Source organism: Lissotriton helveticus, chromosome 1_1, assembly GCF_964261635.1.
Source record: "Lissotriton helveticus chromosome 1_1, aLisHel1.1, whole genome shotgun sequence".
NCBI lineage: Eukaryota > Metazoa > Chordata > Amphibia > Caudata > Salamandridae > Lissotriton > Lissotriton helveticus.
The window spans coordinates 1,276,496,885-1,276,509,693 of NC_136057.1; the positions used below are offsets into that span (position 1 = coordinate 1,276,496,885).

Below are 12,809 nucleotides of genomic sequence, written 5' to 3' on the forward strand. Positions count from 1 at the left end.
AATCCTGGAAACAGAAATACCAGTGGTACCAGTAATTTTAGATATGGGAATATTGATGTAGTATTCCCAGAACAGCTGTAATGAGGGTTTTATGTATTTTAGGGGGAAAAGTAGTTAAGCCTTTGAACACATTTTATAACTATGAGCTCTGTGCAGTGGTAGTATTGCAACAAATGAGGTTGTAAAAATTATTATCAGAAACCTTTTCGCCGCAGTTCAAACTCCTCTGACGAAACACTGCTAGAGGAACTCCAGACTGGGGACTTAACTCTAGCTGTATCTCTGTGGTTCATATGTAGTTATTCCTGGGATCCAGAACTTTCATAAACTGTTGAAAACTGTTTGGTTTAATATAATCCTGCCCTGCCTGAATGAAAAGCTTGTGAGTCTCTGTGTATTCCAACATGTGTATGTACAGTCATGCAGTGTCAGCTCGTCTGCTAAGGCGGAGGAGCGTCGCCTCACTGCTCACGGAGAAGTGTAAAAGACAAAAAGAAAATGATAATAACATAAGTTATCATCATTTTATTTTTTAACCATGTGGTACCAGCAAAGAAAGAGTTGGAAGAGATTAAGAGTTCTATTTAATAGTTCAAGCATTAGGAAATAAAAATGCATCAAAAAAGGCCAGGTCTCTAAATAAGAGACAAGGCCGAAATGATGTCTGACTAATATCATGTGAGTCTATGAGTCTTAGGAGCTTGTTAATACAGAGGGAGAAAATTCCCAAAAACTTAATGAGACCAGATAATTTGATTTTAGAGGTATGTATGCAGTACAATCAGGGTCACAAGGGGAGGGAGGTCCAGTAATTTGTATTGCTATAATTTTTAATGATACTGTATACACTGTGTACTTCATAGTAGTCCTGCACTAAAGCATCATCTTGTTTTGGTATGTATTATACTTTTTGTATGCATTATTAGAAAAGGTCTATGGAAAGGAAAAAAGTACCAATTTATACACATAAGAGACAGCTTTATAGTTTGTGGAATGATAAGTATGGGGAGGGATTTACAGAGAAAAGAGCACAATCCCATGTAAGATACCTGTTAACATCAAAGAAGCCTGTAATAATGATTTACTGATGATGAGCATTTAGGAAAGAAATTCTTTATTCTGCCCACGTTTTAATATAATGCCTTTACTGTGCACACCCTTCCCCATAAAGATTGATCCATTTTTTCAGGGTTCTGAAACTTCAGAAATAGATAGAGTCTCTACTTTCATGCAAACCACGCAATAAGCTTCTGAGAGCGTAAAATACTATGATCAAGTGCATTGCTTGATGGAGGCCAAGGAAGTATACCGCTTTGTAGACTTGGAAGCCAATAGTCTAAGCTTAACCTGGGGGGACTGTGTTTGTGACTCTCAGTTTATGAAATACAAATGTCTACCTAAGTACTTCTGACAGCCCATTTAATATCTGTTAGCCTTCATCTGTGTTCTAAATACTACACCCAAAGGCAAAAACATAATGATTATAAACGTCCCAATCATTTTTCAGAAGAAAAAATAGGATTAGATGTGACCTACCTCGTTCTTGCTGAAATTAAGGCCTCCCCACATGACAATTCCAGAGACTCCTAATGCAGCACTTTCGCCAACAGTATTCACAAGGTCCTCCTAGGAAGGAAATGCACCGACATTTCAAAAAATTAAAATAGCAATGTATCATTCAAGATTCAATCTATTCTGTTATCACATTACCATTGCCAGTCTGGTAGATGTACTGTTTTATAATTTAGGAGATATAATGATGTTAATTCATCACACTACCAGATGTTTTGGTGCATCACAGTTTACTAGACATGTTTACTTTATTTCAGGATTGTTTTGTAGCATGTGCTGGTTTAGGTAGTCTAATGTGGGAGCAAGCACGAGACTGCTCTTTCTGTTGTCGCATAGGCAGCAAGGACAAAAACCACTCCCTTCGTGGCACAGCTTTTCTCAACATTTGTATTTATTTATTTTTGCAATTTTATATATTGCGGACATGGTCCGAAGGCACCAGAGCGCTTTACAACAGTAACATGATACAAAGGTACAACAAGTTACAGTAATAATATTTACATTCAGACATATTGCATCGGTAACTGCAACAAAGGCAAAATAAGTTGTTGCACAGGGGCGTACATAGTTCAAGCATTGATTAGGATGGTGGGGACTAACAAGGAAAGTAGTTCAGCTCCTGGATAGAGTACTTAGGTATGGTCGAGGGTGATTAACCCAGGTGTCTGTCAAATAGGAGGAGCTTGAGCTCCTTTTTGAAGGAGTTAATGCAGGTTGTTAGGCGAAGGGAGGGAGGTAAGGAGTTCCAGATTCTTGTGGCACTACCAGACAATGACTTGCTCATGTACCGTTCTCAACTGAAGGTTGGGGGTTGCAGGAGCAGGGATTGGGCATTTCTGGAACGCCTATTTACTCCAAAGATTTTCAGTGTATTACTTAGATAGGAGGATGAAGAGGAGTGCAGCGCTCTGTGGGTAATTTAGGCTGTTTTGACTTGCGCCCGAAATTCAATGGGAAGCCATTGGAGGGTTAGCAGAGCCAGGGGAAATGTGGTCATATTTCTTGAGACCTAGTACAAAGCATGCTGCTGCATGTAGAGTTGCTCGCAGTTGGCCTAGATGAAGTTTGGGTATGCCTAAATTATGGGTGTTTCCATAGTTTAATCTAGAGAGCACTGTTTTGAAGTCTCTTTCCAGGATCAGTTGTCTGATGCCTCATAGCTGCCTGAGTTGGTGTCATGCGCTTTTGGACATGGTTGGGATGTGGTTGTGGAGATTGAGATGATTGTCAAGGGTGATACCAAGGGATTAAGCACTCTAGACAATGTCATGGCAGCCATCCAGTACCAGAAAGTTGGCCATCTATTCCTGAACTGGGGTTTTTGCTTTCGGAGGTGAGATCAAATGAAATTCTGTTTTAGCTGGGATGAGTTTTAGGTGATGATTAGACATCCAGTTCTGAATCTTTAGGAGCATGAATTAAAGGAGGGCGAGGTCTTCAGGAGAAAGGATTTTCATTTATATTTAAATGTCGTCAGTGTTGAGGTGGAACAGAATCCCAGCGTTTCTGAGAATCATACATAGTGGTCATAGGTACAGGTTAAAGAGGGTTGGGGAGAGGATCAAGCTTTGAGAGACCCCTTGATGTACCTTGACTGGTCTCAAGAAAAGCGTTGCCCAATTCTACAATTTGGGAGCGGTTGGTTAGGTAAGAGGAGAACCAATTGAAGACTGCGCCTCCACAGTCCATGCATTGTTCAAGAGTGCAAGGAGGTCCAGAAGGTTGACAATGTTAAATGCAGTGGACAAGTGGTAGGAGTTCCCGGAGTCGAGGTTTCTAAGGGATTCATCAACTATTTGTAGGGTCACTGTTTCTGTACTGTGGCCCTGGCTGAAACCAGATTAAAGAGAATCTATGAGGTTGTTTGTTTGAATGTGTGAAGTGATCTGGGAAGCAACGCAACTTTCAATCACTTTGCCTAAAAACAGAAGTGTGGAGACTGGGCTCACACAAGGCAGCCCCAGTAAAGGATAGTACAAGTCGCAGAGGGCCTGTGCAAATCAAGGTGGGCTGCATCGGCTTTATGGGCTGGCGGGCCTAGGGGCAACTCAGTCTCCCAGGGGCAGCAAATTCAACTAGCGCTGTCACAGGGCATGCGAGCAGTGCTGGGCCTCGTGCAGGCCAAGGGCGTCAGGGGCTCCCCATTCTCCCGAGCGGGTCTCTCAGGCTCGTAGTTTCGGCAATATGAGGCAGGCCGCAGGCATCACAGTGCAGTTGCCATCTTGAACAACACAACAACATGAAGCCCAAGCTGAGAGCAGCAGCTATCGGGACAAGATTCCAGAACAAAAACTCGTTCTCTGGCTTTTCTAGAGCAGGTAAAAGCCATCTTAGAGGTGCCACTAGAATTGAAAAGCCCTAACACAAAACCCAATATAACTGTGCTTCCTCATTTACTAGGAGCAACAGCAACTGGCATACCAAAGTTACATACAGCCTTGAGTGCATCCTAGGTTGGACGGCTGAGAATGGAGTGATAAGGAGAAAGGTAGAAAGACTACAATACAAAGGAGGGCAACTGTGAGGGTGGTAGCAAAGGGGTATTTTAGGGAATCTTTTTTCGTCCCAACGTCTTTCTGGGTCCGCGACAACCATTGGCCTTCACTGTCTTTGAAGTCGTTGGCACTGCTTTAGTCAGCCTTTGACGATAGACTTCTCAGCATCTTTTCAGATTTGCCTTTCTTGCCGAAGGTCGCGGGCAACGTTGCTGGCACTTGCGTTTGTTTTCCTGCATGAGGCGTCTATCTCGGACCATGCGCCCATCTGCCTCTTTATGCTGTTTCGCATCAATGGCCCACCTCTCTCTCTCTGCTTGACACATCTGCGGGACCGCCTCCAGTCATGCCCTCGGCCACAGCGTATTCCCGGCAGCATTGAGGATATTTATTGTTTATTCTATCAGTTTCTCTTGCCGGAGGGCTTAAAGGGACATTTACCTGTTTTTTATATAAATATCACTGATATTTTGTTTAACATGGAAATGTATTCAGAGGAATAGGAGACTCAGATTTTCAAGGATAATTTGAATTTGTTTATAAAAGGTTCAGTACAACAAGCCAATTCTAGTTCAATGTCTAATATTTCTAAAACTCTGGAAGCTTCTGTGCAAAGGATTTTGCCCAATGATTCTGATAATATTCATGCCAAAAAAGCAAAAATACATTTTTTTTAACTTAATGTTATGGCTAAAGACTTTCCTTTTATTTAACCTCTTTCTGAGGATAATATTACTTCTAAGAAATCCAAATTACCCATCAAAGTTGTTCAGTTACAAGATACAGATGATGATATGGGTGACACAGATAATGATATAGATAAGGATGATTTAGACATATGATCCGGTCTGGGCCTGCGGAGAAGAGGCATAAAACTTCTCTTAATGAACTGGTAGATTCATCTAAATCCGATAATACTTCAAGTTCATTACTTGATTTTTCTGGTCAACTGATGTTTGATCCTACACTTATCTGTCAGCCTAATTCCACACAGTGGTATCCTTATGAACATGTATGTCTCTATTTTTACAATAAACTATGTCAACTTTTGGACAAACTTTCCCACAGTGTCTTCATTCTGAATGTAAATATTCTAAATACTACATACTAAGGCCCTCATTTATCAGAACTGACGCATCACTGTGGTAAGGCAGCGATGCATCAGAAAAAGTGTGCTGCGCTGCAACAGTTTCAAACCTCATGGATGCGCAGTATTTACGGTATGGCACACAATGGCCCCATAATGCATTCCAAAAAATGTTGCATCCATGGGACGGCTTCTACAGAGAAAAGTGACAAAATGTGCAGTCAAAGTAATGACAGGCTGCTTTGCGGCACATAAAGCAACGCTTACATGCTGCAAATTACCTTAGCGCCACATTGGAGTGCGTCATGCGTCAAAAATCATAAAAAACCAACACATTTAGAAAACAACATAACCTATATCTCAAAAGCGAAAGATGGAGCAGGCGGCAGTAGTCAGGTCAACAACCCCAACACCAGGCAGGATGTCCAGTTAGAACCCCAGGTGAAGAGGAAGAGAAATTTCAGTGAGGAGGAGAACCACATTCTAATAACAGAGGTGACAAAGCATGAAAATCAACTCTTTGTCACCTCAAAATTGCCATTAGGGAAGAAAGAGGCCACTTGGCAGTCCATAGTGGAGAAGATTAACAGTTTTGGATAAACTAAAAGGCTAGTGCCAGAGTGCAAGAAGCGCTGGCATGATTATAAGCGTAGGACCAAGCGGAAACTGGCCAACAATCTGAGGGCAGCCATGCGGACCGGAGGAGGAGGACCTGAGGACCTGAGCACCAGGAGGAGCTGTCCTCCTTGGAGGAGCAGGTGGCACCGGTCATCCCAGCAGAGTTGGTGGCAGGATTCCCCAGACAGGATACTGCTGGCCTTGAGGACCAAAAACACAGACAGGGTAAGTGGCAATAAGGGACATTATGTGAAAAAATTTCATGCTCTGCAGCACAGCAAACTATGTTCCTGGGCTGCACAGTGCTGAGTGCAAGGGACAGGGTTGGAATTTCTAACATGTCCTCTCATCATAGAAATATAAATCACACTGCTCAGTTACATGTTGCACAGCCCAGTCTAACTCTGTCAACTTTGTCCAGTCCATGTGTGATGTGCAGCACAAGTCCAGGTTCACCTTTGTATACTGGGATTTGTGGTAGAATGTAAAACATGAGTGACCAGGATTACAAGTCCCACAATACAAAGCAAAATACCTGGACTGGAACACTACAGCACACTTGAAGTCTTGAACCCTGCCCACCCTGACTGCTCCAATGCAGGCCCCTTACACTATGAGGCTAGTGTGTCTGGCATGGGGTCATGCAGACAAATCTGGACTTTAAAGCAAGGGAATGGAATGGGGTTGTCAGAGGATTAACTCCTTGTGAGAAGTTGGCCTGGTATATGATGTCCACTAATTAAAGTGGGCACCTTGCACCAGTTCAAACGACCCTTATGATGTATGAGGTCAAAGATAACTTTTAGAAAGCTATCCTAGTGGTAGCTGTGGAGAGCAGCCTTCAGGCTTAATCTTGAAGGAATGTAAAGCATCTTGTTTTACCAGAACATCACGTCCTATATTGATTAAATGAAAGGAGAACCACACAGTAGTTATATAAAAATATGTATTTATTAATATAGCACTCTCTAGTATCCTCTACACTAGGATAGAACACAAAGCACACAATATGAGATCAATAGAACAGTTGTATGTAGCACAATACACAGTGGGCTCCCTGGGGAGACCAAACAATATACTAAAATAGTGGTATAATGACCACGACTCTGGTCAAGACAAGGTCTAGAGCACGGAGAATCGCTGGGACCTCAAGTAACCACCCAAGGTGATTAGATAGGGACTCCACGGAGGATGGGTGCAGTGTGCTAACACGACTGCGGGCTCTGTACAATTCAATGGGGAAGCCGTGGTTGCAATTTCACAGCTTAAGGAGCCTTCTAGGAGGACTTCAAGGAAACCCTTTGGAACTTAGGAGGTTGAAGAGCCACTCCACCCACGGATACCGTAGTACCCGAGTTACCCGTACCAGAGGAGCCAGGTGCATAGATCTGGGGTGGTGTTGTAAACCGCCGCTGTTCTCAATGGAGGGCTGAGAAGAAGTACTGCTGCCGTGAAGGTGAAAAGGGTCCGGTGGAGTCCAAGCCTGGATTCTGACAGGAAGGAACCTGAGAGCAGAGGGAACAGAGTCTGGGTCACTTCAGAGTGACCAGGGGCTTGGAAGACGCGAGCCCGCCGATGTTGGGTGCTTCAGGTGCAAAGAAGGGATGCTTGACTCAATAGCCACAAGGACCAGGAATTGTCAATGATGACCAGAAGCCAGATGCGCGCTGTCTAACGAAGGATGTTGCGTGCTGAGGGTCAGTGTCCAGCTGGAGCGCCAACAAGCCTTGGCAAAAGTAACCCACACAGGAAGATCAAGCAGCTTACGGTGTGGACCAGCAAGGTCCAGGGGACTCACCAAGCAATGGGGAGTCAGGGGACATCTGGAGCAACCAAGAAAGCCCAACAGAAATCAAGATGACTCTCAGGAGGATCTACAGGCTGAATGACCAGGAGTCACGAGTGGACCTCAAGCAAGATTGCAGAGCACCAGCCCACAGAGCACTTGGTGTGAGGAGGCCGGAATTTTTTTGTGCAAATACTGCTCAGGGTCAGGACTACACAGAGTCCAATGCACAAGCTCTGGAATTGCCACCAAGCATATGCAACTGCAAATGGACATGGTGCACCGGGGTTCGGGTTATGCAGTCCCCACGAGAGATACTGGCCTCAAACTTGTTGAGAGGGCAGATCGACCTCAGGGACCTATAAAATTCTACCTCCTATGTTGGTAAAATCTTTGGAGTCCACAGTAGCTTGGGAGCAGCAGACTGGTCAGTTGCGTTAAGGTGCTTGTGAATGCAGGGTAGTGACTCCTTCACTCCAAGGAAGATTCTTCAGTTCTCCTTAGTGCACCACAGGTCCTGCACAGAACCTATATGGAGCAAGGGCACAGACAAAGCTTTGGACGGAGAGGGAGACAAAGTCGGGCACTGTAGAAGTCCAGCAAAGTCGAGATTGTCCACACGGTCGAAGGTCAGTGGTTTATTCTTTCAGAATCTTACCCACGTAAAATCTAAAGTCTTACAGACAGGTAAGCTCTTTTGTACCCACGGGAGAGGGTTGGACAGATTCAGTGGACCCTCGTAGAGGAGGGTCAGGACAGAGGGGTGTTTACATCCATGTCCTTTGTCCAGTTTTGCACCAGAGCAGAAGCCAACGGCTCCCAGAACTGGTTTGATCTGGACTATGCATAGGGACACCAAATGTGTCCCAAGTGCAGACTTTCAGGCACTCTCAGAGTGCACCCACCCAGCCCCAATACACTAAATCCTGTCTGGGAGGTGGTCACACCTCCCTGTACCAGGGTGCCTACTGTGCTGCCTTCCTCTGCTCTAGCTTGGCTCAGCAGCAGGAGGGCAGAAATGTGTCTCTGGTCCGCAGCATTCATTTTGTGCTGACTGGGTCGGGAAGGCTGGCACTGGATAGACCAGTGACCCCACGAAGCTCGCTTCAGAAAGGTGGAATCATACCTCCCACACCGGTTACCGGTTCGGAGGTATAATTCCAAGGTGTTTGATACCAAACACGATATGTTTCTATGCAGCCGTTTTCGAGATAGCATTTACCGTGAGGTTATACTGCACCTATACCTATATGTCCCGCTAAGTCACAGACAACCTGGGAGAATGGTCTCCGAAGGTTGTATAGAGGCTTGGCTCATGCAGGGCACCCTCTCACTAAAAACTCAGCACCCTGCAGTCAGGAGTGATAAGGCCTGCTATAGGGGTGACTTATAAGTTTTAAGTGCAGTGACCTATAGATATAGGGGCCCTATATCTAAAGTAAGTGGTGTAAGCACCAATTTACACAGGTTGAAGTAGCAGACCTGTGAGTCCATTTTGCATAGCCTCTCGTGGATGGCATAATACATGCTTCAGCCCATGGGAGGCCTCTGGGGTACCTATGCTCTGGATACATGGGTACCATATACTAGGGAATTATAAGGGTACCCAGTATCCAATCTGGAGTGTACCAAAGTACCTGCATAACAATTTAAAGGAGAAAGCAGATAGACCGGTGTCCTGATTAGCAGGATTCAAGTCAAACTAGTCAAAAACAGTGCAACATCAAGCAAAAAGTGGGGGTAACCATAAGAAGCAGATCCTACTTTCTTACACTCCTCACCTGAGAAGGGGTTCAGGTGTGGTGTATGTTAACTATCAGCACATAGGAACATGCATAGAACCACATGTATAATCACTTGCATGAAACTACATTGCACGCAACTGTCCTGATGTAAGTGATGGTTGAAAGCACACATGTGCCAGCTTCCATGGTAGAGACCACACTACCTCCTGTCATGTACACATTTATACTATGGGTGGGGGTGAAAACAAGTGATGCATACCAGAGTACCATTAGTGTTTTTAGGAAGAATGGATGGTGTGTGAGCCTCGTGGGCCCGTGGTAGTTTATTGCAATGTAGGTGTGGCTGAGAACATTGAACTGGCACTGTATCTGAATGGAGAGACTTTGCATAGCAAGGAGGTGAGAAGTGACATGTGCACTGTAAGGTAGCCTGAGCGACACTCATGCATTGCTGTGCCTGATAGTGTCACTTTTGTGGTGCAGCTGGGAAGGGATGCCGTAGAAGAGGGAATTGGTGTACTACATTTTACATGTGATACAGACCTTGGTGAAGATGAAGCACGTGTCAGGAGGGTTTTGGAAACAAAAATGTCTGGCTATGCCTCATATATCAAAGCAGGATGATGTCAACCAGCGAATAGCAAAGTGACAGGATGTTTGGAGGGTGAGGTGTATGGACCTAGTTGTGTGGCCAACGTGGGTAGGTACATGCCACAGAATACCATTACTATTAGCATGTAGGCCACAGCTTGAGCCATAGCCATCAGATACAGGCAACCATGTTGGTCATTTGCAAATGGTGACCAACATTGGGGGTGTTGTTTCCACATGAGTCAATGTATTATGTGTGTGCCATCAGTGTGTGTCAGAAAGTTAAGTCCCAGAGACCACTAGAGGCCTGCCAGAGGAGCCATGTACAGGTACAAGAGAGCGGGGCTGAGTTAAGCAATGTGTGATACCCTGCACATAACCAACTCTGGCAATGACGAAATTAGGTGAGAGTCAGGGGTAGCAATCTTACATGTTTTACGGAGCCTAGCCCCTCAGAGTTGGTACACAGTGACTACTGAAGTGAACTATGGAGACAACATGTTAGTAATGCTATCCTATGAGTATAAACAAATCTGAAACCATGGTAAGTACATGCCCTTATACATTACTAGCAGCCCGTCCCGACGATGTCCGGATATGAATTGCAGCCGGCCAGTAGTATATTGTTTTGTATGATTTCGTTTTGATAGCATTTCTTATCTGTGACAGGCCTGTGAAACGCTCCGATTCACAGTGCACTGCTGATGCACTTAAGAGTGCGCGTTCAGTAGTGTGTGAACTCGAGTTTCCCTACTTTATTTTTCCTTGCAATATTATATAGAGCGAACTCGACAACATGGTATGAGCACAATTTACATTACAGAAGAACACATTCATTTGTGGTAGGCACGGGGAGACAAAGCGATTTGTCTGGAATCACAGGATGTTGAGATGATGCCGAGATTCGAACGTAGCTCCCCAGCTCTAAAGTTCGCAATTCTAGAACTTGTGGTGGGAGGTGTGTCTAAAAGTGTATGTCGGTGCTGGCCATCAATGAGAGAGACCTGTGCATTTTTCAAATCGGTGGTGAAAAAATATGAGTATGTTGCTGGAGATGTGGGCCGCCATGCCACGAATGTACTTACCGGGGGAGGGTAAACACCCATTATTCCGCAACTTTCTTTCCGCATACCATCACTCCGCATACTTTCATTACGAAAGTACCATGAGTCCGCAATGCCATTATAACGCATGGTATTACATTTTATATGCTTTTACCACAATTCGTTGTAAATGCATGAATTGTAAAAGCATGTTTTTTTAATGTTTGGATAAGGTAAGTATGGGTATGGGGAATATGTTTTGGGGTACTGAGGTATATGTTTTGGGGTGTTTGAGTATTTTAAGGGTTCAGATATAGCTTTGGGTTATGGGGTACAGGGGTAGTTTTAGGGATAGGTATGGGTTTTGGGGTACAGGTGTATTTTTAGGGTTCGGGCTAGGTTTGGGTTTTGGGGTATAGGGGTATTTTTAGGGTTCAGGGGTAGGTTTGGGTTTTGGGGTACATGGGTATTTTAAGGGTTCAGGGCTAGGTTTGGGTTTTGGGGTACAGTGGTATTTTTAGGGTTCAGGGCTAGGTTTGGGTTTTGGGGTACAGGGGTATTGTAGGGTTATGGGGTAGGTTTGGGTTTTGGGGTACAGGGTTATTTTTATGGTCCGGGCTAGGTTTGGGTTTTGGGGTACAGGGGTATTTTTAGGGTTCAGGGGTAGGTTTGGGTTTTGGGGTACAGGGGTATTTTAAGGGTTCAGGGCTAGGTTTGGGTTTTGGGGTACAGGGGTATTTTAGGGTTCAGGGGTAGGTTTGGGTTTTGGGGTACAGGGGTATTTTTAGGGTTCAGGGCTATTTTTAGGGTTCAGGGCTAGGTTTGGGTTTTGGGGTACGGGGTATTTTTAGGGTTCAGGGGTAGGTTTGGGTTTTGAGGTACAGGGGTATTTATAGGGTTCAGGGCTAGGTTTGGGTTTTGGGGTACAGGGGTATTTTTAGGGTTTAGGGATAGGTTTGGGTTTTGGGGTACAGGGTATATTTATAGGGTTAAGATGGGTTAGTGTTTAAGGGTGTTGGGGTATTTTAAGGATTAAGGGCCAGATGTAGGTAATTTTATTTTACCACCTCTTAAATACCGAATCATACCGAATCGGTATTTAAGAAGTGGTAAAATAGAAGTACCGAGATGTAGGAAAATACAGATGTGCATTTACCGAATCGGTAAAATTCGGTATTTACCGATTCGGTAAATACCGACCGGTAATGCCCATTCATCCCTATGGGCTTTGATGCCCATAGGAATGAATGGGCATTACCGATTCGGTAATTACCGAATCGGTAAATACCGAATTTCACAAGGGTGCAGGGGGTGTCACTTTGACACCCTCTAGCACCCCCAAAACGGGTTCAGGTGCCATGTGGCAGGCATATCTGCCCTAAGGGCAGGTCTGCCTGTCATATGGCACAGGTGTGCATGCACACATGTGCATGCACACCGGAATCTGTATTTTACCATCAAATAGGATTTGATGGTAAAATACCGATTTTTTAATGCTTGTGGGACTCAGAAGAGTCCCACCTACATATCAATTTTACCGAATCGGTAAAAATACCGACTCGGTATTTTACAGAATCGGTAAATTTACCGATCGGTAAATTTACCGATTCTGTAAAATACAGGGCCCTACATCTCAAATTGCATTTACCGGTCGGTAACGGCCGAATTCGGCCGTTACCGACCGGTAAATGCCTACCTACATCTGGCCCTAAGGGTGGGTTATGATTATGGGGTGCAGGGGTATTTAAAGGGCGCAGGGTGGACACCCGGAGCTGGAATGTACAGAACCTGGGAAGAAAAAACAATGAAATATTGGGCACAACGCTTGCTTTTTTTCCCCATAATCCCGCCCCCCGCACACGCCCACGCCCC

General features: G+C 44.7%; 1 protein-coding gene across 1 annotated transcript in view; it reads right to left on the reverse strand.

The window, feature by feature from the left end:
• LOC144822713 (hyaluronidase-5-like) overlaps positions 1–12,809 on the reverse strand; it is a 190,090-nt gene that overhangs the window by 62,454 nt on the left and 114,827 nt on the right. Inside the window, exon 3 of the mRNA XM_078680535.1 lies at positions 1,537–1,626. Coding sequence (XP_078536661.1) covers positions 1,537–1,626 — 90 coding nt within the window. The remainder of the gene's footprint in view (positions 1–1,536; positions 1,627–12,809) is intronic.